The sequence below is a fragment of the Coregonus clupeaformis genome, chromosome 23 (assembly GCF_020615455.1).
Source record: "Coregonus clupeaformis isolate EN_2021a chromosome 23, ASM2061545v1, whole genome shotgun sequence".
Taxonomy (NCBI): Eukaryota; Metazoa; Chordata; class Actinopteri; order Salmoniformes; family Salmonidae; genus Coregonus; species Coregonus clupeaformis.
This window is the reverse complement of record NC_059214.1, coordinates 44,509,206-44,535,052: the sequence shown is the minus strand read 5'-3', so window position 1 is coordinate 44,535,052 and position 25,847 is coordinate 44,509,206. Positions and strand designations below refer to the sequence as shown.

At 45.5% G+C, this 25,847-nt stretch overlaps 2 protein-coding genes across 2 annotated transcripts in view; one reads left to right on the top strand and one right to left on the bottom strand.

The window, feature by feature from the left end:
- The first annotated feature begins 277 nt into the window (after positions 1-277).
- Positions 278-4,192, top strand: LOC121536523 (nuclear receptor subfamily 0 group B member 1-like). The gene is made up of 2 exons (XM_041843856.2): positions 278-1,093; positions 3,274-4,192. Exons 1-2 carry the CDS (start codon positions 415-417, stop codon positions 3,513-3,515), a joined length of 921 nt encoding a protein of 306 aa, XP_041699790.1. The 5' UTR covers positions 278-414; the 3' UTR covers positions 3,516-4,192.
- A 3,525-nt stretch (positions 4,193-7,717) lies between these two features.
- Positions 7,718-25,847, bottom strand: part of LOC121536522 (interleukin-1 receptor accessory protein-like 1) — a 401,955-nt gene continuing 383,825 nt past the window's right edge. Inside the window, exons 8-12 of the mRNA XM_041843855.2 lie at positions 20,477-20,622; positions 18,162-18,308; positions 14,064-14,234; positions 11,100-11,144; positions 7,718-9,891 (exon numbers count right to left, since the gene is read on the bottom strand). Of these exons, the coding sequence (XP_041699789.2) occupies positions 9,167-9,891; positions 11,100-11,144; positions 14,064-14,234; positions 18,162-18,308; positions 20,477-20,622 (1,234 nt within the window). The 3' untranslated portion in view covers positions 7,718-9,166. The remainder of the gene's footprint in view (positions 9,892-11,099; positions 11,145-14,063; positions 14,235-18,161; positions 18,309-20,476; positions 20,623-25,847) is intronic.

Sequence of the window (25,847 nt, the reverse complement as noted above, 5' to 3'; positions counted from 1 at the left end):
ATACCATGAGATACAGTATGTCCTTTTCCTGTATAGGCTATTTTAAACTAATTGAATGGGTGATGCTGCTTAACATGTTGTTTTATGCTCCATACTGGAATGACCTTATTATTTATCTTGCAGCAGCTGGCTCCCTCTCAGTGCATGTGCTGGGGAGGACTGGAGCGTCACAGGGAGAGAGAGGCAGGAGAGAGAGAGAGTGAGCATGAGTGAGTGGGAGGCGTCTCAGAAGTGTAAATAGTCTAAACAACAAGTCCTCAAAGCCTGCCAGCCGGGAGCTAGTATAAATGTGCTGCTGTTCGCGCGGGGGTAATAGCCCCCCCCCCTCCCCCTCTGTCTATCTCTGACCTCCAACTCTTCAAATCGTCCTACAGACACACAGAGCAGCACCGGATGTAGCGAGCGCCACTGGCCATGACCACTCTGGAGGGCTGCCACTGTCGGGGCGACGGGGGGCAAAACAATAACAACAGCATCCTGTACAACATACTGAAGAACGACAGCCTCGCGACCACGGAGGAACCAACATCACAACCACAACACCGCAAACAGCACCAAGCGGTCAAGGTCCCCTCCTGTGCCTCCCTCTCCTCCTCATGTTCATCTGCTTCTTCCTCTTCTTCGAGGCTTGAGCTCAGGCAGCAACAGGCTTGCTCTTGCGGCTCCTCGCCGCGACGGGGGTCTCTCCGGTCCCCGCAGGTGACCTGCAAAGCCGCATCGGCAGTCCTCGTGAAGACTCTGCGATTTGTAAAGAACGTGCAGTGTTTCCGCGAGCTGCCCGAGGATGACCAGCTGCTGCTCGTTCGGAACGGCTGGGCGCCGCTGCTCGTGCTGGGCCTCGCGCAGGACCGGGTGGACTTCGAGACCATGGAGACAGCGGAACCTAGCATGTTGCAGCGGATCCTGACCAGTGGCTGTGTCAGCCAAGGCGGCTTAATGGACAGAGAGGTTGAGCGGGAGCAGAGCGCGGGAACACCGGGGGTCTCTCTCGCGGATATCCAGGGCATCAAAGCGTTCCTGAAAAAGTGTTGGGGTTTGGACATCAGTACCAAGGAATATGCCTACCTCAAAGGAGCCGTGCTCTTCAACTCAGGTGGGCTGGGTGCTTTAATACGCAGCTTATTTACTCACTAATCATTGTCTCAATGTGTCCTTGATGGAGTGCATGTAATGGTATAGCCCAATTAGCCTACATTCCCCATCTGCAATTTAATACATTACTCTGTCTCTAGTTCTAAAAGTTTGGAAAGCAGTTACATATTTGTATATTATACAGAAAACAAACAAAGCTGATTTAATATGTGGGTAATTTCGTGCATAATGACACATTTGGTCGTTCCACCAATTAAGCCTATAGCTGCCTTTTGAGTATAGTACCTTGGTGAAAAAAAACGAATCACCTAATTTTTACATACTGCCATAAAGAGCACATATTCAACTGAATAAAATACATGTTTTTCCATCTCAAGGGCAAAAAAAAATACGATAGTAAGTGCCAATGAAGTGCCAATTGAAGTAACAGGGTTGACCATAACAGTGTTCATCTTAAATCAGCCATATATCTTCTTGTGACAGGGGGAATGGAAGCTTGTTGTGTGCAACAGGGAGGGGCAATTGAATGCAAGCTTCACAAAACAACATTTATTTGTTAAAACATGTTTAGCCTGTCTACAGTATCTATGGGTAACAGGGTTGAAGTTTTATGTTTGATCCACTTAGTTTTCCACGACAAAACACAATAAAATGGCCAAAAATAGTATAAATAATCTTCAGAAATGACTTTGTCAAAGTAACAAAAATAACTAGGGCTTTACAATGATGGTGAAAACTTGGAGAAATGTTGTGGTTAAGTGGGTTAAAATCTTCCTGGATGTCACAGAGGATGCACAAAGGGACGTCAAAATGCAGAATTTTGGCACTTGATTATATTAAAAAACAGATGTATTTAATTTTCCATGTGGTCTATATTAAAGGGCACTTCATTTAATATAACAGTCTTTTTAAATTATATATTTGTGCACCATTTCTACTTTAAATATGAAAGGCACTCAAGGTCTATATATATATTTATAATCTAGTTATACCAAAACATACACTGAGTGTACAAAACATTAGGAACCCCTTTTGCCATCAGAACAGCCTCAATTAATCGGGGCATGGACTCTACAAGGTGTCGAAAGCGTTCCACAGGGATGCTGGCCCATGTTGACTCCAATGCATCCCACAGTTTTGTCAAGTTGGCTGGATGTTCTTAGGGTGGTGGACCATTCTTGATACACACGGGAAACTGTTGAGCTGGAAAAACCCAGCAGCATTGCAGTTCTTAACAGACTCAAACCGGCGTGCCTTGCCCCTACTACCATACCCTGTTCAAAGGCACTTATATATTTTGTCTTGAACCATTCACCCTCTGAATGGCACACATACACAATCCATGTCTCAATTGTCTCAGGGCTTAAAAATCCTTCTTTAACCTGTCTCCTCCCCTTCATCTACACTGATTGAAGTGGATTTAACAAGTGACATCAATAAGGGATGATCGTTTTCACCTGCATTCACCTGGTCAGTCTATGTCATGGAAAGAGCAGGTGTTTTTAATGTTTTGTACACTCAGTGTACAATCACCCTTATTAGCCTATTCATTCCCTGAATCTACTTCTAAGGAAGGAGGTAGCAGTTTATGGTATTGTTTTAGGGTTGAAGAGATTTGCATCCTTCAATATCTGGAGACTTCAGAAACCTTGCCAGAGGGCGTTGTGAAATATTTGTGAATGATTTGGGAGATAGTCTGTAATCAAGACGTTCTCATTTTTCAACAGATGAGACACCTGGTTACCATGGTGACCCGGGTTCCCTGAACTTCAACCCAAACAGCTTATGTAATTGTCAAAAGTTTCTATATGATGAGTGGCGCAGTGGTCTAAGGCACTGCATCGCAGTGCTAGCTGTGCCACTTGAGATCCTGGTTCGTATCCAGGCTCTGTCGTAGCCGGCCGTGACCGTGAGACCCATGGGGCGGCGAACAATTGGCCCAGTGTCGTCCAGGTAGGGGAGGGAATGGCCGGCAGGGATGTAGCTCAGTTGGTAGAGCATGGCATTTGCAATGCCAGGGTTGTGGGTTTGATTCCCACAGGGAGCCAGTATGATATTTTTAAAAATAAAATAATGTATGCACTAAATGTAAGTCGCTCTGGATAAGAGCGTCTGCTAAATGACTAAAATGTAAATTTAATGATTCTCCTCCCCTACTATCTCCTCTCCACCTCTCCCCAGATCTCCCAGGTCTGTGCTACGTCAACTACATCCAGTCACTGCGGCGCGAGGCCCACCAGGCGCTCAACGAGCATGTGAAGCTGATCCACCGGGACGACACCACGCGCTTCGCCAAACTGCTCATCGCCCTGGCCATGCTGATGGCCATCAGCCCCCCGGTGGTGGCACAGCTCTTCTTCAAGCCCATCATTGGAGCCGTCAACATGGAGGAGGTCCTGCTGGAGATGTTCTATGGGAAGTAGAGGCTTTCTATGGTCCTGTCCAGAAACAACCCCTAGATATAGCCCCCAAATCCTAGGCACTTCTCCTTACTCCCTAGGCAATTTCACCTATCTCCTACCCACTAGAAACTTCACCTTGCCCTAGACCCTTCCCCCCATTTCCCCTAGCCCCTAGCTCCTATTGGATAATAATAAGCAAAAAACTAAGCCCTCCGGTAGGCTATAAAGGAACAATATGATAGCTCCACCTTGCCCTCCGGTAGGCTGTAAAGGAACAATATGATAGCTCCACCTTGCCCTCCGGTAGGCTATAAAGGAACAATATGATAGCTCCACCTTGCCCTCCGGTAGGCTATAAAGGAACAATATGATAGCTCCACCTTGCCCTCCGGTAGGCTATAAAGGAACAATATGATAGCTCCACCTTGCCCTCCGGTAGGCTGTAAAGGAACAATATGATAGCTCCACCTTGCCCTCCGGTAGGCTGTAAAGGAACAATATGATAGCTCCACCTTGCCCTCCGGTAGGCTATAAAGGAACAATATGATAGCTCCACCTTGCCCTCCGGTAGGCTGTAAAGGAACAATATGATAGCTCCACCTTGCCCTCCGGTAGGCTGTAAAGGAACAATATGATAGCTCCACCTTGCCCTCCGGTAGGCTGTAAAGGAACAATATGATAGCTCCACCTTGCCCTCCGTGAGGCTGTAAAGGAACAATATGATAGCTCCACCTTGCCCTCCGGTAGGCTATAAAGGAACAATATGATAGCTCCACCTTGCCCTCCGGTAGGCTATAAAGGAACATTATGATAGCTCCACCTTGCCCTCCGGTAGGCTATAAAGGAACAATATGATAGCTCCACCTTGCCCTCCGGTAGGCTATAAAGGAACAATATGATAGCTCCACCTTGCCCTCCGGTAGGCTATAAAGGAACAATATGATAGCTCCACCTTGCCCTCCGGTAGGCTATAAAGGAACAATATGATAGCTCCACCTTGCCATCCGGTAGGCTATAAAGGAACAATATGATAGCTCCACCTTGCCCTCCGGTAGGCTATAAAGGAACAATATGATAGCTCCACCTTGCCCTCCGGTAGGCTGTAAAGGAACAATATGATAGCTCCACCTTGCCCTCCGGTAGGCTGTAAAGGAACAATATGATAGCTCCACCTTGCCCTCCGGTTGGCTATAAAGGAACAATATGATAGCTCCACCTTACCCTCCGGTAGGCTATAAATGATTTTTTTTTGCTATATTACATCTATCAAATCCTCTCAGATCAACACCTGTGGGGTTAGTTCTGGACTGGACCTTTCTATCTAACGGACAGACGAACACATCTAGTAGAACTAACTAACTGTTAACCAACCGTTAGATCTGAATGGACCGTTGAACAGAAGGACAGACAAAGAAAGAAATGTGTGTGTTTTGTTAAAGATGTTTTGGACACTGTGGTTGGTTAAGAACAGTGGGGGTGAAGGGGGGTGTTGGGGGTGGGCTGATGATCAGTCTCAGTAACTTATTTCTTTTTACATAAAACTATTTTGATATAATAAAAGTATTCTCTGAACTGCTTTGCCGTGCTTGTGTCAGGTGAGTGGTGCTCAGACTGTCTCTATGGTGATCAGAAAGGTGTAGGATGATGTTGCCCCTGGACACTGATCTAAGGCTGGAGTGGAGTTTTACCCCCTAATGATTAAGGTTAGGGATAAAATCTTCCTAGATCTGTGCCTAAGGGCAACATCTACCCAGACAGATCAGAAAACCCAATGTTCCTTTTTAGTAACTGGTAGATTATGGGTTCTGAATAAAGTTTGATGTCTGTTCACAGTTCGCTGCTCCCACATGTGATCTTTCATTCAACACTGGTCTGAATTGGGAGCAGCAAACATGGAGCTGACATTCCCTTTTTTTCTACAGTTGTCCTTCTCTGTTCAGGTTGGAACGTTCTCTTTTCATCAGAGTGTGTGATCTGAGCCCTAGGAAGCTAGTTTGTACACGGCAGTGAAGAATGGCCTTCGTCAATACTGATTGGTAGAAATCCCAGTATAGCTCAGGGCTTGGTTTTATAAGTCCTCTGCCACTCACTATTGTCCTGGATTCACATCTCCCCATATTGATATTCAGCTCATACTCTGGTTTCCAGACTCAATAGATTTTTCCTGTGTCTCTGTCTGAGGCAATAGGTGATTGTTGCCGTGCTATTGAGATACAGTGAGTTAATTTATCATGCTAGCACTCAGCTCTGAGGGTTACTGTATCCACTGTAGGATTATCACGAGGCTGGTAAGAGAGACAGCAATGGACTGTTATGGCCACAAGATGGCACGGTTTAAACACATATCACACTGATAGTGTCTCACGCATGCGCACGCACACACAAACACACACACACACACACACACAACCCAGCTTCAGGGCAGTCACAGGTGCGCATAATAAAATCTTGAGGAAATGACCTGCAGAGTTGGATTGCCTCCGGGAGTGTTTCGCTTCTCTCTCCAAATCCCATCATCAATGGGCAGGATATTCCGGGGAACAAATGGGAATGCTACTCTGGCCAAGATCTGCAGGAGGATAGGGAATCGGGGTGGGGAGAGCTGCACAACACCTCAAAGACACAAAACTTGTAGAGTTTTAGGGCTCGATTCAATCCGGTTTCTAGAGAAAACAATCTTCCTACCCTGTTGTTGTACTGTAGGACTGTGTGTGTGTGTACGTGTGTGGGTGTGACAGATGAGGAGCAGGGAAGCAATGGAGCGCAGAGACACAAGACGGTCAGGCGCTCTGAGCGATCAGAACAGCGCACCCGTGTGCAACCACGCATCGCAACCAAGGACTGGGGATGAGTGTGTGTGTGTGTGTGTGTGTGTGCGACTGTGCGTGGGGAGGAGCCGGCGGCAAAAGGAGTGTGAGCTGTTACCGTGACGATGAGGGATTCCAGAACCTGTGGGTGGACCCCAAGCCCCCATCCCCCATCAGACCTTACCCCTTTACTCTGGTGTAGACCTGAAATAATTGGATAGGTGTAAGCATGATGGTAGCTCCACTTTGTCCCCTGATAGTCCCGATATATAACCTCACCCCTTTCCCCACTCCTCTCTACACACTAAAGGTCTGTCGATCGTTCCTCCATCCTATTGACGGGGCCCATTTTCTTTCTAATTAAGCCCCTAATTGATCAAGATAATAAAGAGTCTATTAATCGTGTGTCTAGTAATAAAAGGCCAGCTGTCAGGCAAAAGGTTGGCAGACAACACAACCCCACACACAAGGTATATCACTGATGCCTGCCACCATGGTGTGTGTGTGTGTGTGTGTGTGTGCGAGAGAGAGAGAGATTACATGATGTGTGTGTGTGTGTGTGTGTGTGTGTGTGTGTGTGTGTGTGTGTGTGTGTGCGAGAGAGAGAGATTACATGATGTGTGTGTATTCATGCCAGCCTGCCACTCACTGGCCACGTTACTGCGTGTGATTATGTGTGCACGTGTGTGGGGATCCTATTATTGTCTCATTGCGCCATTGCTAATTTAACATTAACCAACAGGTGGCAGTGTTTGACTGTTTAATCATCATCTTTTCATATAGCCTGCCTACGGTAGGTACTACTTACAGAGCGGAACTATTCAATTCTGGTCCTGGAGAGCTAAAACACTTCTGGCTTTTGGACCATGGAAGACTGTGTAAAATGAACAGAACATAAATGAATCAAGAGGAGATCAACATTTTTAATGTGCAGTGAGAAAGTAAGGGCAACTGATAAGAATGATTGTGTTTCTATAAAGATAGACATTTCCTTCCAAGTGAATATCGTGTTTATATATATATATATATATATTTATATAAATATCTATATCATATATAGAATATGTATCTATTTGCTATGCATACTCAGAAATAACACCTTCAAATATAATTAAAAAAGTATTTCAAAGCACAAACACAGTTTTTCTTTCGTTAAACATGATCTGGATAAACATGGATTAAAAACAAAGAATTCTCAGTATGGGAAAATATTTCAAGAACTCAACCAAAACATTGAAAATGCATTTACTTTTTGAATCAAAATTAATCTTGTCTTAAAGGTCCAATGCAGCCGTTTTTATCTCACTATCAAATCATTTCTGGGTAACAATTAAGTACCTTACTGTGATTGTTTTAAATTAAAATGGTCAAAAATAGCTTCTTAGAAAATATCAAATTCACATGCAAGAATTTTGCTAGGACTGTCTGAAAGTGCTTTGAGTGGTAAGGGGAAAATTGAAAATGTGCTGTTATTGGCAGAGAGGTTTATTGGTCTAATTTACCGTATGGTGTCACCATGGAAGACCAAAACTCCCTCCAAAACAGGCTGAACAAACAGCTTTTCAAACAGCTCTCATACTAAAAGGGCCTTATCATTTTCACAATTTCACAGTATTATTCCAACCTCATAGTGTAGAAACATATATATAAAACACAGGAAAATCACGTTTTTGACTGCACTGGGCCTTTAACAAACCAGGGACCACATAGCAAAGTAGTGTACAAAACCACCTAACACACACACACACACACCTCTCCCTCCCCCTTCATGTCAGATGCAATGTAAATAAGTATGACTTTCCAAGCAAACTCTTTTTGTTATAAAAATATACTTATTTTTAAAATAATCTACAGATTTATTTTTAAGGTGAGGCATTTCAGTATCACGCTAAAACAGCAAGGCTGTTTGTTTTTATAGAAAATATGAAGCTTTAGAGAGAGCTCTAACTGACTGACAGACTGACTGACTGGAGAGGACTAGGACCACTCCCTAACTCCTCCCCTTCCTCTGGTCCACAGGAAGTTCCATCAACATCACCAGTAGCTCATCCTTCTTTTTGCATATTCTATGATTTTTTAAAGAGTGTTTTTAAAACTAGATATACAACCTTATACAGGTCAACAAAAAAGAAGATGCTGCTCCTTGGAGAAAAACGTTACAATGTCCAGCCAATTCCCCAAAAGTGTTTAAAAAAAAGGATCTCTTAAACTACATAAAGTCAAGATAAAAAACACAACAGCGCAGATACATGACATACTCGCTTTCTTCGTAAGCATATCGAAATAAAAAAGGAAAATAAATAAAAACCAGAAAAAATAGAAATATATAAATCTGTGTGACAAGTTAAAGCAAAGTAGAGAAGGCAACAAACATGATTGAATAAAAAAACAAACATAAAAACACAAACAGGAAGACACTTATGCTACAAATAAATTGAAAATATATGTACAAGACCCTGTTTTCCTTTAGTGTGTGTGTGTGTGTGTGCGAGTGCACAAGTGCCAAAGTGTGTGGGTTCTTTTATTTTTTATTCACAGTTCATGTTGATCAAACTCTGATGTCTTTTGATCAAACAGTTTGTTGTTGTCAGTTAAGAACTTCTCCTCTGCATACATAAGGACCACGTTCCAAACCAAACCTGCCCCGACTTTGTCTTGCCTGTTCACAGGGGTCCATTCCAAACCAAACTCATCACAATCTCTCAGATATATTTAAAGTAGTCAATCAGAACTGGCTCATAGAAGCGTGACACCAAACCGATCCAAAGCGATCCAAGCCAAACCAGACCAGACCAAATCAAACCAGACCAAACAGTGCCATGTTTCTCTGCTAGTGTCGTATGGTTCTAGCCTTCCCCGCCCCGGTCACCAGATGACGCTGGAGATGCTGGTCTCCCTGGGCAACAGCGGCAGCATGGCGTGGTTAGTGTGGTCCTCCTCCACGCTGTGCTCGCGGCTCTTCCCCGCCGGCGGCCTCTGTCCGTTCAGCATCGTCAGCGGGATGTTGCAGTAGGTGTGCTGGTTGCCTAGTGACGACAACGGCTGTAGCGTGCCCCCCGGCGGCAGGTCGTACTCGTAGCTGCGGTAGTAGTGTTTCTGCCGCATGGTCGTGTGGTACGAGTTGTGGAAGGACGAGCGGAGCTCTGGGTGCGCCGTGGCCATGGCGGTGGATGTGGCGGCTGCCATGGAGATGGTGGAGACGGTCTGGAGCTCGCCGAAGGGGCCCTGCTCGCTGACGTCCAGCGCCGGCTCGTGGCTCAGCATGGGTTCAGTGCGGCGGAAGGGCATCTCATACTGCAGCTGCTTCCAGAACTTGGAGCTGAGCATGTTGCTCTTGGGGCCACGCCACTTGATGACGGTGAGGGTCTTGATGGTGTGTTTGAGGGCCTCCACCTCTTGGTAGTTCATGATGCCACGCAGCTCGGCACACTCGATCAGAATCACCTTGATCTCCCCGGTGACCAGCATGTTGCGGAGGCGTGTCTCCAGCTCAAAGATGCTCCACCCCCGCCGCACCACGTAGTTGGGCGTCATGACGATGATGAGGCGCTTGGATTGGTCCACACAGCGCGCCACATCCTCAATGTATGCTGGATAGATAGGGAGAGAGAGAATCCAAAGTACTCAGCATACAATCAATCTCCTTGAAAGGGAAAACTCAAAACAGCTTAGATTATTCTATACACTAACCTATTTTCTATAACATGTTTTGTATACAGTAACATATTTTCTATAACATGTTTTGTATACAGTAACATATTTTCTATAACATGTTTTGTATACAGTAACCTATTTTCTATAACATGTTTTGTATACAGTAACATATTTTCTATAACATGTTTTGTATACAGTAACCTATTTTCTATAACATGTTTGGTATACAGTAACCTATTTTCTATAACATGTTTTGTATACAGTAACCTATTTTCTATAACATGTTTTGTATACAGTAACCTATTTTCTATAACATGTTTTGTATACAGTAACCTATTTTCTATAACATGTTTTGTATACAGTAACCTATTTTCTATAACATGTTTTGTATACAGTAACATCTTTTCTATAACATGTTTTTTATACAGTAACATATTTTCTATAACATGTTTTGTATACAGAAACATATTTTCTATAACATGTTTTGTATACAGTAAGATATTTTCTATAACATGTTTTGTATACAGTAACATATTTGTTGGAACATGATGTGGACAAGACACATCTAGCACACCACTCACAATACACAGAGACAATGGATGGACAACTACAAGACATACAACCCCAAACAGAGACAGCAGTCAGACAACAGTTTAGTGTTTAAACAGTAACTGCATCACAGGAGGCTGCTGAGGGGAGGATGGCTCATAATAATGGCCGGAACGCCGCAAATGGAATGGCATCAAACACCTGGAAACCATGTTTGATGTAGTTGATATCATTCCACTGATTCCGCTCCAGTCATTACCACGAGCCAGTTCTCCCCAATTAAGGTGCCACCAACCTCCTGTGGACTACAACTGTTCTTAGTCAACTCTCTGTACCTACATCACTTTCTCATCTCTCTCTCTCTCTCTGAGGTTTTTGGATCTGTGTGTGTCTGTGTGCAATGGCATGTGTGTTTGTGTACGTGCTTGTGTGTGTGTGCCTATGTTTGTGTGCTAGAGTGTGTGTGTTCTGACTTAAAAGCTATGCTCCTGCTGTGTAAACTCTTACAAAATGGCCGCCTTAAGCTTCTCTACCTGTCCAGAGAGGAAGTGCATCACAGTTGCTGACATAAGAGGAAGAGACTGAGGACGTGTACCTCTAAGAAGTCTTGTGTCATCCTGGTAAAGCTCATTGGCCAGACCTAAACATAAACATGTCAACATTGAGACTCAGATCACAGGAGAACACACAGAGCACACAAACAGCAAAGAGGACTTGTGTAACACTGGCATATGTGTTACACTATAATTTATTATTTTGCTCTCTCTTTCTCTAACACACACACAAAAACTGGAACAGTTGTTTAGCAACTTGCTGTATAACTCTGACTAGGGACTAGCTTCTCCGTTCAGCTGTCTATCTCTCATCCAGCAGTACAGTAACTACAGTAAGAGCCTCTATGATGTCCCATTCTGTCTGAAGCTGCCTACCATACAGCCTGAGCAGTAGTCTCACTGGATGTGTTCACTCTTTCGCTCTATTCCACATGAAACCCAGCTAGATGTAGTAATAGATACTGAACATCCAGACCCAGCTAGACGTAGAGCCGTGGTAATAGATACTGAACATCCTGACCCAGCTAGACGTAGAGCTGTGGTAATAGATACTGAACATCCTGACCCAGCTAGACGTAGAGCCGTGGTAATAGATACTGAACATCCTGACCCAGCTAGACGTAGAGCCGTGGTAATAGATAATGAACATCCTGACCCAGCTAGACGTAGAGCTGTGGTAATAGATACTGAACATCCTGACCCAGCTAGACGTAGAGCTGTGGTAATAGATACTGAACATCCTGACCCAGCTAGACGTAGAGCTGTGGTAATAGATACTGAACATCCAGACCCAGCTAGACGTAGAGCTGTGGTAATAGATACTGAACATCCTGACCCAGCTAGACGTAGAGCCGTGGTAATAGATAATGAACATCCTGACCCAGCTAGACGTAGAGCTGTGGTAATAGATACTGAACATCCTGACCCAGCTAGACGTAGAGCTGTGGTAATAGATACTGAACATCCTGACCCAGCTAGACGTAGAGCTGTGGTAATAGATACTGAACATCCAGACCCAGCTAGACGTAGAGCTGTGGTAATAGATACTGAACATCCTGACCCAGCTAGACATAGAGCCGTGGTAATAGATACTGAACATCCTGACCCAGCTAGATGTAGAGCTGTGGTAATAGATACTGAACATTCTGACCCAGCTAGACGTAGAGCTGTGGTAATAGATACCTAACATCCAGACCCAGCTAGACGTAGAGCTGTGGTAATAGATACTGAACATCCTGACCCAGCTAAACGTAGAGCTGTGGTAATAGATACCTAACATCCTGACCCAGCTAGATGTAGAGCCGTGGTAATAGATACTGAACATCCTGACCCAGCTAGACATAGAGCTGTGGTAATAGATACCTAACATCCTGACCCAGCTAGACGTAGAGCCGTGGTAATAGATACTGAACATCCAGACCCAGCTAGACGTAGAGCTGTGGTAATAGATACCTAACATCCAGACCCAGCTAGACGTAGAGCCGTGGTAATAGATACTGAACATCCAGACCCAGCTAGACGTAGAGCTGTGGTAATAGATACTGAACATCCTGACCCAGCTAGACGTAGAGCTGTGGTAATAGATACTAAACATCCTGACCCAGCTAGACATAGAGCCGTGGTAATAGATACTGAACATCCTGACCCAGCTAGATGTAGAGCTGTGGTAATAGATACTGAACATCCTGACCCAGCTAGACGTAGAGCTGTGGTAATAGATACTGAACATCCTGACCCAGCTAGACATAGAGCTGTGGTAATAGATACTGAACATCCTGACCCAGCTAGACGTAGAGCTGTGGTAATAGATACTGAACATCCTGACCCAGCTAGACATAGAGCCGTGGTAATAGATACTGAACATCCTGACCCAGCTAGACGTAGAGCTGTGGTAATAGATACCTAACATCCTGACCCAGCTAGACGTAGAGCTGTGGTAATAGATACTGAACATCCTGACCCAGCTAGACATAGAGCTGTGGTAATAGATACCTAACATCCTGACCCAGCTAGACGTAGAGTTGTGGTAATAGATACCTAACATCCTGACCCAGCTAGACATAGAGCTGTGGTAATAGATACTGAACAACCTGCACCGTGTGCATAGACGGACTACTAGACAGATCTACACATGCATGAGAATATATTCATACAAAAGATATTCATGAATGCATGAATGGGTTGAATGGGAACTAGAGAGGACGCTGCTGGTGAATGGGCAAGACAAAATATTTAAGTTCCTTTGAATGGGGTATGGTAGTAGGTGTCAGGTGCACCGGTTTGTGTCAAGAACTGCAACGCTGCTGGGTTTTTCATGCTCAACAGTTTCCAGTGTGTAGCAAGAATGGTCCACCACCCAAAGGACATCCAGCCAACTTGGCACAACTGTGGAAAGCATTGGAGTCAACATGTGCCAGCATCCCTGTGGAACACTTTCGACCCCTTGTAGATTCCCATGCCCAGACGAATTGAGGCTGTTCTGAGGGCAAAAGGGGGTGCAACTCAATATTAGGAAGGTGTTCTTAATGTTTTGTACACTCAGTGTACATACACAAGACAAGAGTGACAATGACAAACAGCTACAGTGAAAGTACAATAATATCCCCAACATGCACAACAGCTGAATATGAAACAAACCCCACAGGACTGATGACCGAGTAAAGAACAATCACAATAACCACAATAACTGTACAAGCCACAACACAATTAGTAAACATAATATAAAGTAACCACACACAGAATCCCCTACCCCCCCTTACCCTCCACCCTCATCACCCCCACACCCCCTACTCCTCTACCCCACCCTACACTCCACCCCACCCTCCCTACCTCCTCCCCACACGCTCCCCTCCTGCCCCCTCCGCACCCTAGACCCTCCTCTCACCTCCCCCCACCCCACCCACTCTCTCTCCCCACACCAGACCCTCCCTCCCCTAACCTCCCCACCCCACCCCATCCCTCCACCCTCCCCTCCCCATCACACAGCCATCACTTACACCACTTACTTCCTGTGGGGATGAGGTCTCTGTCTGGGATGAAGAGTTTGTATCCGTAGTGTTTCTCCAAGACGTCAGGGAGGATCTCCAGGGCAAAGCGCTCCTCCTCCTTAGTCTCCTGACTCCACTGGTCTGGGTCTACTTTAGTGTAGGACAGGTACGCATCATAGTCCTTATTATCTGTCAGAAACACAGACAGCACACAGAGAAGGTCTGGTGAAGAATATGCACACTCTGGGATATGAATGCAGGCATGAACAGACACCAAAAAATTGACATACCGGTAATTGACAATCTTTATTATGTGAAAGTGAGAGAAAGAGATAATTGTATTGCCAGACACAATGACAGAGCTGAGAGCTGCAGTAGAAAGCCAGACTGATGGATCAACAAGACTAGAGGAAGCAATTGGGCAACAACAAATACAATCCTTTTTAGACACATTTCTTGACAAAACGTTTCACAGCTAAAGTGAAGGTGTAAACTTGGCAGTAGAAAGAGAAAAACAGTATATTTGACCTTTCAGTGTCCCTATCAGAACTAAAAATGTCAAGAAGACAACCGAACAACATTAACATTTATGCACAGCAGAATTAGGACTATACCCGCTAGTTATCAAAATCCAGAAAAGAGCTGTTCAATTCTACAAGCACCTAAAAGGAAGTGATGCCCACACATTCCACCACAAAGCCCTCACCTGGAAAGAGATTAAGTCTTACTCAACGTCATCAAGACAAAGGAGATGATTGTGGACTACAGGAAAAAGAAGAGGACCAAGCATGCCCCCATTCTCATCAACGAGGCTGTAGTGGAGCAGGTTGAGAGCTTCAAGTTCCTTGGTGTCCACATCACCAACAAACTAACATGGTCCAAACACACCAAGACAGTCATGAAGAGGGCACGACAAAACCTATTCCCCCTAAGGAGACTGAAAAGATTTGGCATGGGTCCTCAGATCCTCAAACGGTTCTATAGCTGCACCATCGAGAGCATCCTGACTGGTTGCATCACTGCCTGGTATGGCAACTGCTCGGTCTCCGACCGCAAGGCACTACAGAGGGTAGTGCGTACGGCCCAGTACATCACTGGGGCCAAGCTTCCTGCCATCCAGGACCTCTATACCAGGCGGTGTCAGAGGAAGGCCCTCAAAATTGTCAAAGACTCCAGCCACCCTAGTCATAGACTATTCTCTCTGCTACTGCACGGCAAGCGGTACCGGAGCGCCAAGAGGCTTCTAAACAGCTTCTACCCCCAAGCCATAAGACTCCTGAACATCTAATCAAATGGCTACCCAGACTATTTGCATAGCCCCCCCTTCCCTCTTTTACGCTGCTGCTACTCTCTGTTTATTATCTATGCATAGTCACTTTAATAACTCTACCTACATTAATAACTCTACCTACATATTACTTAAATTACCTGGACTAACCGATGCCCCCACACATTGACTCGGTACCGGTACCCCCTGTATATAGCCTCGCTATTGTTATTTTTACTGCTGCTTTTTAATTATTTGTTACCTTTATTTCGTATTATTTTATATTGTATTTTTTTGTGTGATTTTTTGTGTGATTTTTTCTTAAAACTGCGTTGTTGGTTAAGGGCTTGTAAGTAAGCATTTCACTGTAAGGTCTACACCTGTTGTATTCGGCGCATGTGACACATACAATTTGATTTGATTTGATTGCAATGTTTACTGTTAAACTCTAATAATTTTTTGTTGATGTTGTTTTGTGTCTTCTCACTTTTGTTTATTTCACTTGCTTTGGCAATGTAAACACGTGTCTCATGCCAATAAAGCCCCTTTGAATTAAATTGAATTGAGAGAGAAAGAGAGCTTCCAACAAAATTTGGATAAATTCCCATATCTATTGTGTGAAATACCACAGTGTGCAATCACAACAGCAAGATTTGTGACCTGTTGCCACAAGAAAAGGGCAACCAGTGAAGAACAAACACCATTGTAAATACAACCTATATTTATGTTTATTTATTTTCCTTTTTGTACTTTAACTATTTGCACATCATTATAACACTGTATATATACATAATATGACATTTGAAATGTGTCACGATCGTTTACTGATGAGACGGACCAAGGCGCAGCGTGATAAGCGTACATTTTATTACGTACTTAACACGACACAAAACAACAAACAAACGATACGTGAAGTCCTAGGTTACACAAACCAAACCTTTACAGAACAAGATCCCACACCGACTAGTGCCAAACAGGCTGCCTAAGTATGGTCCCCAATCAGAGACAACGAGATACAGCTGCCTCTGATTGGGAACCACCCTGGCCAACATAGATCTAAACGATCTAGCACATCAACATAGAAAATAAGACATAGAACCTCCACACCCTGGCTCAACATTTAAGAGTCCCCAGAGCCAGGGCGTGACAAAATGTCTTTATTCTTTTGGAACTTTTGTTAGTGTAATGTTTACTGTTAATTTTTTATTGTTTATTTCACTTTTGTTTATTATCTATTTCACTTGCTTTGGCAATGTAAACATATGTTTCCCATACCAATAAAGCCCCTAAAATGAAATTGAATTGAAATTAAGAGAAGAGAGAGGAGAGAGGAGAGAGGAGAGAGAGAGAAGAGAGAAGAGGAGAGACAGCGAGAGAGAGAAGAGGAGAGACAGCGAGCGAGAGTGAGGAGAGAGAGAGAAGGACCCAGCCTGTGTGACTCATAGGTGCAGGGCTCAAACAGATGATACTCAAAAAACATGTTGTGCTCCCCAACCCGTCCCCCCCAAAATAAAGGAAAAAAACAAAAAACACAATTATTAAAGTAATCCTGGCAGGCATCACCACAGAAGCCTGAGTCCAAGTCATTACAGTGGGTTTGCATGTGTGTGTGTGTGTGTGTGCATGGGTCATTCAGGGAGGAAAGTACACTCTTTGAGGTAGGAGAGAGGGGTTTTCAGGCTCGCTAGAGGGGCCAGACACAGCCTGCATCAACTAACAACAGCTTAAACATCTCAACCAACCACTGCTAATCATAACCAGTTAGATTACATGGGTTGAATGGTTGGATTTAACCCCATGGAAGGGCTGTTCCTTCCATTCAAACGTATTCTAACTGACGACATCACAAGTGGCCACGACTCTACTTCAATGTAGAATTCTAGAATAGAAGGCAGAAAATAACCAATCAAAGTGTGAATATAACAAACACTCTAAGGAAACACACCAACAGGCCCAAACTAGGACAGAACTAACTGTATCTGGGATGGGAAACAAAAAGTTAGTCTCCCACTTCAGTTTGTTGGTGGACTTTATCCTATGATTTGGGCAGGGAGGGAGTTGGCCCAGTCCCAGCCTCCTCGTCCCAAAGCAGACAGCAGTTATCTGCTGGTCCACAGGGGAGGTTGGGCATCATACCATGACATATTGAGACTGATCCCTCTCTTAATGGAGAACAAATTGAAAATCTGTGTCCCCTCTTCTCCATGCATCCCTAGTGACCTACAAAAACACACACACACACACACAAACACACACACACACACACCTCACTCACTGGGTTATTACTGGAGACAATGGGCTGGCTATCAGTGAGGAGTTTGTGTGTGTGTGTTTATGTGTGTGCCTGGGAGCCTGTTATTGCTGCAGGCTCTGACTGCTGGGTCTCAACCCCCAGCATAAGACCGGTAATGGCTTTCAAAGAAACGACCCATTAAACAACCTTCAACGCATGCGTGCACACACACACGTTGATAAAGTATATTATGATATCAAGAGAGAGGGGAGGGAGATTTAAAGGGGATATGCAGACATGCAGAGATTGAGAGAGAGAGAGAGAGAGAAAGATAGTGAGAGCGAGAGCGAAAGAGAGATAGAGAGAGACAGAGATAGAGATGAGACAGAGATAGATCAGACAGAGAGAGATAGAGAGAGAGAGATAGAGAGAGAGATAGAGAGAGATAGAGAGAGAGAGAGAGATAGAGAGAGAGAGAGAGAGAGAGAGAGAGAGAGAGAGAGAGAGAGAGAGAGAGAGAGAGAGAGAGAGAGAGAGAGAGAGAGAGAGAGAGAGAGAGAGAGAGAGAGAAATAGACACAACAGCCACCTATTGGTCTGAGGCTCTGTGCCCTTACCTCCATCCAGGTCCTCGCTGCCGAAGTGTCTCCTGTAGAAGAGCAGGAGCTCAATCTGATAACACTTATACACAGAGATGAGGCAGAGCAGCAGCAGCAGGATGGCTCCCAAACCACCAGCCAACTCTACTGTGTACATCAGCTCTACTGAGAGAGAGAGAGAGAGAGAGAGAGAGAGAGAGAGAGAGAGAGAGAGAGAGAGAGAGAGAGAGAGAGAGAGAGAGAGAGAGAGAGAGAGAGAGAGAGAGAGAGAGAGAGAGAGAGAGAGAGAGAGAGAGAGAGAGAGAGAGAGAGAGAGAGGGAGAAAGAAAGCAAAGGGGGGAGAGAAAGAGAGAGCGAAAGAAAGACAATGTCATTAAAACTATTGAGTCAGTCAATCATGTTTCCCAACACCATAATCATTTTATGTACGTATGTGTGTGTGCATGGTAGTATAGGGCTGTTTGCATGTGCTGCAATAAGAAGACATCAGACTGCAGAGAGTAATAGTCATCCCCAGTCTCTATGCTCTGCTGTGCTGTACTACCCTGTTCTACCCTGCTCTGCTCTGCTCTGCTCTACCCTGCTCTGCTCTGTTCTACCCTGCTCTGCTCTGTTCTACCCTGCTCTGCTCTGCTCTGCTCTACCCTGCTCTGCTCTACCCTGCTCTGCTCTGTTCTACCCTGCTCTGTTCCACCCTGCTCTGCTCTGTTCTACCCTGCTCTGTTCCACCCTGCTCTGCTCTGTTCTACCCTGCTCTGTTCTACCCTGCTCTGTTCTACCCTGCTCTGCTCTACCCTGCTCTGCTCTACCCTGCTCTGCTCTGTTCTACCCTGCTCTGTTCCACCCTGCTCTGCTCTGCTCTACCCTGCTCTGCTCTACCCTGCTCTGCTCTGTTCTACCCTGCTCTGTTCCACCCTGCTCTGCTCTGTTCTACCCTGCTCTGTTCTACCCTGCTCTGTTCTACCCTGCTCTGCTCTACCCTGCTCTGCTCTGTTCTTCTCTGTTCTGCTCTGCTCTGCTCTACCCTGCTCTGTTAGACCCTGCTCTGCTCTGTTCTGCTCTGCTCTGAGTCGTGCAGCACATCCACAGGGAAGAGACAGGGGGCTTATGATGACTTGAGGAAAAGAGAGGGAGAGGGAGGATTATCTAAAATTGGGTTCATTGTCTAGGTGAGCCATGACACAAACAGTGGGATTTCTCAAGGGGATGAACATGGATGGAGAGAATGTGAAGTTAAAGAAACCAAACGTGATTTTCTCCCCTATTCTCTCCTCTGCTTCCCAAGTCCCCTCTCGATCTCAACTCTTTCTTTCACCATGCTTCTCCTAACTCATTCTTCTACATTTCCTCTTCTCTTTTCTCCCTCTCTCAGTTTTTTCCACCCTATTCTTTGTGTCTCAATAGATTAGTAACCTACATATTTATACCAACTTCTCTCCATTTTCTTGACACCCCCTGTCCTCATCCCTCTCTCTTTCCCTCTCTCCTCCCTCCTTCCTTCAGCATCAATCATCAATACTGCATCCTGGGAGGAGAAACATAAAACAAAGAATAAACAAACACTCAGCTGTTTAGAAAGGAAGAGGAGCTATTGGCTGCTTAAATAACCATCACATTTGCTCTATTGGCTAAAGTGACAACCACTGCATAAAGAGAGCCTGGCACAAGTCATGCCAGAGAACTAAGAATAATGGATGAATGTAAGAAAAACAACAACAAAAGAGAAAATAGAATGAAATGGAGTGTAAACACACATCGCTATGGTGACAAACACAAAGGAGCTCTGAACCTAACACAGACCGGTGGGTGAGAAGACTGAAGGAGATGGAGGGAGCGGAGGAATATTGGAAGGGGGTATGGATGGAGAGGGGGAGAAAGAGATGGAGGGAGCGGAGGAATATTGGAAGGGGGTATGGATGGAGAGATGCAGAAAGAGAGAGAGAGGGACCAGAGAGATGTCTATGCTGCCTGGGTTATAAAATATTCAGATAAATTACTAAGAGGTATGGGTGTGAGCGAAAGAGAGAGCCCTTACCCCTCCTGGAGAGTGTTCTGTGAGGTATGGGTGTGAGAGAGAGCCCTTACCCCTTCTGGAGAGTGTTCTGTGAGGTATGGGTGTGAGAGAGAGCTCTTACCCTTTCTGGAGAGTATTGTGGGCTATGGGCGTGTGAAAGAACCCTTACCCCTTCTGGAGAGTGTATTGTGGGTTATGGGTGTGTGAAAGAACCCTTACCCCTTCTGGAGAGTGTATTGTGGGTTATGGGTGTGTGAAAGAACCCTTACCCCTTCTGGAGAGTGTATTGTGGGTTATGGGTGTGTGAAAGAACCCTTACCCCTTCTGGAGAGTTGGATGGTGGCCTGCCGTCTCCCATTGCCATTCTCCACATAGCAGGAGTAGTTTCCAAGGTCCCCCTCTTCCACCGAGTGGATCGTCAAGGAGATGGCCACTTCCTGTTCCCCCAGGTGCTCCCGGACCACCCTGCAAGACAAGAGAAAACATTAATTAACGGAGGGGATGGCAGTCTCTGTGGGAGTAGTCACATGTCCCCCTCCGTAGAGGGGTGCAATGTGACAGAGTTGATAAATACTGTGTTGAAAGCCAGACAAAGTCATTCATGTTTCCTACTAACTATGATGTCCATGTCTCCTCACTTCATAGCAGTCTCAAGGTTAGAGAGACCGGCCAGTAACTGGAGAGTTGCCTTTTCGAATCCCAGGGCTGACAGGGAAAAACATTGGTGGGGTGATTGACTTGGTTTGCTGTGTGTTGAGGAGATGAGGACTGCAGGGCCTACAGAAAATATTGAGTTTGCAATGTGCTGGGTGAGAAAACATAATGAAAGTGTTACTGTACAGGAGTATATTTACTGTGAAGCACTAATAAGTACAGGAACGCTATGTTATTCACCATAAGGTACAAATAAATCTATGATCTGTAAATATGTTCAACATAGCTCACAAATAAAACTACAATTTGAACAAATGTAGAATGATTTGTGAGGAAATGTTCAGAAATCCCTAACATTTACAACTGTGGAATGTGCATTTGAGCATTAAAAAAGTGCTTGTGGATCTGTATTCTGTGCTTACAGAATTTGTTGAATTCTTTTCTGCCTGTTGATGTATTACAATCCACAAATGTGACTTTAGATGAGAGTCGGCTATCTCCATTTATTGGGATAATCTTTGTGTCATGTGACATGCAGAGTGATGACATCACGGCTGTGTACTTGGGAGAAAGCTTTCTAGCTAGAAGAAGAACTAACAACTTAATGAAATGTGAGTATAACATTTATTTATTCAACAAATGTTAAGAAGTTCAACAAATGACTTTCATATGAATGTTAAATTCGACCATTGCAACCCCGAGTGTGCTTTCGACATCAGCCCACTAGCCATGCTAGCTAACTAGCTAGCGTTGGAATCTACCGATAGCTAGCAGGCGATCTCGTCAGCTGTTTAGACTAACAACCAAAGTTAAACTTACTAGGTAATTGTTAATTCAGAAATGTGTCAATTATGAAGCTGCTCAGTTTTTAAATCCTGAATTGGTGATCTGGCTAGCAAGCTAATGAGAAATCTGTTTTCTTTCAGGGACTAAACAGGGCAATTGATGCTTTGGCAGGACAAATCACTCTTTCCCAACTGGTGTGGCAGTAAAAAATATGAACATTATCTGATAAAAAACATTAGAAATTAAGCTGACAAGATCGCCTGCTAGCTATCGGTAGTGTCTAACGTTAGCTAGTTAGCTAGCTTGGCAAGTGGGCTGATGTCGAAAGCACACACTCGGGGTTGCATGCCCCAATGGTCGAATTTAGTATTCATATGAAAGTAATTTAATGAAAATGTTAACATAATTTGTTAAATAAACATTATGCTCACATTTCAGTGGCGCAGTGGTCTAAGGCACTGCATCGCAGTGCTAGCTGTGCCACTAGAGATCCTGGTTCGAATCCAGGCTCTGTCGTAGACTGGGAGACCCATGGGGCGGCGCACAATTGGTCCAGGGTAGGGGAGGGAATGGCTGGCAGGGATATAGCTCAGTTGGTAGAGCATGGCGTTTGCAACGCCAGGGTTGTGGGTTCGATTCCCACGGGGGGCCAGTATGAAAAAATAAAATAATAATGAATGCAATCATTTTAGTCATTTAGCAGACACTCTTATCCAGAGCGACTTACAGTTAGTGAGTGCATACATTTTCATACTGTTTTGTTCATCTGCATTGATTCATTATTAAACTCACCTGCTTCCTACTTCCCGGCGTATACATTACACTTCTTCTAGCTAGAAAGCATTCTCCCAAGAAGGACACAGCCGTGATGTCATCACTCTGCGTGTCACGTAACACAAAGATTGTTCATCTGAAGCCACATTTGTGGATTGTAATACATCAACAGGTGAATTACACTTCTTAAAATTCTGTAAGCACATCAACAAGCACTTTTTGAATGCACAAATGCATATTCCACAGTTGTAAATGTTAGGGATTTCTGAACATTTGCTCATAAATCATTCTACATTTGTTAAAATTGCAGTTTTATTTGTGAGCTACAGTGGGGAAAAAAGTATTTAGTCAGCCACCAATTGTGCAAGTTCTCCCACTTAAAAAGATGAGAGAGGCCTGTAATTTTCATCATAGGTACACATCAACTATGACAGACAAATTGAGAATTTTTTTCTCCAGAAAATCACATTGTAGGATTTTTTATGAATTTATTTGCAAATTATGGTGGAAAATAAGTATTTGGTCACCTACAAACAAGCAAGATTTCTGGCTCTCACAGACCTGTGTCACGATCGTCGAACACAGTGGACCAATGCGCAGTGTGATTAGTGAACATACTTTTATTTAAATTCACCACACGAACAAAACAACAAAACGATACGTGACGTCCTTGGTAACAGACACTAACCATACACGGAACAAGATCCCACAAAACACTGTGGCAAACAGGCTGCCTAAGTATGGTTCCCAATCAGAGACAACAAGCAACAGCTGATACTCGTTGCCTCTGATTGAGAACCACCCCGGCCAACACAGAAACACAAGAGCTAGATAATAAACCTAGAACACAAAACACATAGAAACAACACACCCTGGCTCAACATAACAGAGTCCCAGAGCCATGGCGTGACAGTACCCCCCTCCAAAGGCGCGGACTGCGACCGCGCCAAACACAAACCGAACAGGGAAGGGCCGGGTGGGCATTCCTCCTCGGAGGCGGTTCCGGCTCCGGGCTTGACCACCACCCTCCGTAGCGCCCCTGGTCCGGTCTGGCCCCGCTGGCTGGAGCTGGACTGGACATCGGTGGAGCGGAATGCTTAGGCTCTGATGTGGAGCAGCTGACCGGTACCTGACCAGGCACCGGTGACCCAGGCACGGGCTGTGCCGGACTGACGACGCGCACCACAGGCTTGGTGCGGGGAGCAGGAACGGGCCGGACCAGGCTGACGACGCGCACCCCTGGCTTGGTGCGGGGAGCAGGAATGGGCCGGACCGGGCTGACGATGCGCACCACAGGCTTGGTGCGGGGAGCAGGAACAAGCCGGGTCGGGCTGGCGACGCGCACCATTGGCTTGGTGCGGGGAGCAGGAACAGGCCGGGCCGGGATGGAGACGCGCACCATTGGCTTGGTGCGGGGAGCAGGAACAGGCCGGGCCGGGCTGGCGACGCGCACCATAGACTTGGTGCGAGGGACAGGAACAGGCCGGACCGCACTGGGAACACACACCACTGGCCTTACCCGGGGATCAGGAATGGGCCGGACCAGACTGGCAACACACCTCAGTACCTCTTGCCGTGCCTCTACATTTTCCTTCGCTTTACTCGCCAATGGCTCCCGTAACCCAGTGGCCTTCTCTCCTCGTCCACTAACTCGCCCCTTATCTGCCTCCAGCAGCCCCGTCGTCCACGGTGTGAGCCCCCCCCTAAATTTGTTTTGGGTTTGTCTCTCCCCCGTGGATATGGCCTCCATGGCTCTCGCCAGACTCTCCATCCTCTGCTCCCAAATCCAACCTCTCTCCTCCTCACGCGGCTTGACCCAGTCGAGGTGGATATCCGCTAGAGTTACCACTGGCGTTGGCTCCTGGACACGCTGCTTGAGCCAGTCGAGGTGGATATCCACTAGAGTTAACTCTGCCGTTGGCTCCTGGACAAACTGCTTGACCCAGTCGAGGTGGATATCCGCTAGAGTTACCTCTGGCGTTGGCTCCTGGACACGCTGCTTGGTCCAGTTTTGGTGGGATCTTCTGTCACGATCGTCGAACACAGTGGACCAATGCGCAACGTGATTAGTGAACATACTTTTATTTAAATTCACCACACGAACAAAACAACAAAACGATACGTGACGTCCTTGGTAACAGACACTAACCATACACGGAACAAGATCCCACAAAACACTGTGGCAAACAGGCTGCCTAAGTATGGTTCCCAATCAGAGACAACAAGCAACAGCTGATACTCGTTGCCTCTGATTGAGAACCACCCCGGCCAACACAGAAACACAAGAGCTAGATAATAAACCTAGAACACAAAACACATAGAAACAACACACCCTGGCTCAACATAACAGAGTCCCAGAGCCAGCGTGTGACAACCTGTAACTTCTTCTTTAAGAGGCTCCTCTGTCCTCCACTCGTTACCTGTATTAATGGCACCTGTTTGAACTTGTTATCAGTATAAAAGACACCTGTCCACAACCTCAAACAGTCACACTCCAAACTCCACTATGGCCAAGACCAAAGAGCTGTCAAAAGACACCAGAAACAAAATTGTAGACCTGCACCAGGCTGGGAAGACTGAATCTGCAATAGGTAAGCAGCTTGGTTTGAAGAAATCAACTGTGGGAGCAATTATTAGGAAATGGAAGACATACAAGACCACTGATAATCTCCCTCGATCTGGGGCTCCACGCAAGATCTCACCCCCGTGGGGTCAAAATGATCACAAAACGGTGAGCAAAATCCCAGAACCACACGGGGGACCTAGTGAATGACCTGCAGAGAGCTGGGACCAAAGTAACAAAGCCTACCATCAGTAACACTACGCCGCCAGGGACTCAAATCCTGCAGTGCCAGACGTGTCCCCCTGCTAAAGCCAGTACATGTCCAGCCCGTCTGAAGTTTGCTAGAGTGCATTTGGATGATCCAGAAGAGGATTGGGAGAATGTCATATGGTCAGATGAAACCAAAATATAACATTTAGGTAAAAACTCAACTCGTCGTGTTTGGAGGACAAAGAATGCTGAGTTGCATCCAAAGAACACCATACCTACTGTGAAGCATGGGGGTGGAAACATCATGCTTTGGGGCTGTTTTTCTGCAAAGGGACCAGGACGACTGATCCGTGTAAAGGAAAGAATGAATGGGGCCATGTATTGTGAGATTTTGAGTGAAAACCTCCTTCCATCAGCAAAGGGCATTGAAGATGAAACGTGGCTGGGTCTTTCAGCATGACAATGATCCCAAACACACCGCCCGGGCAACAAAGGAGTAGCTTCGTAAGAAGCATTTCAAGGTCCTGGAGTGGCCTAGCCAGTCTCCAGATCTCAACCCCATAGAAAATCTTTGGAGGGAGTTGAAAGTCTGTGTTGCCCAGCGACAGCCCCAAAAGAGAGAGAGAGAGAGAGAGAGAGAGAGAGAGAGAGAGACAGCGGAGAGAGAGAGAGGGATGACTGTTCTGTGATGTACTCACCCCAG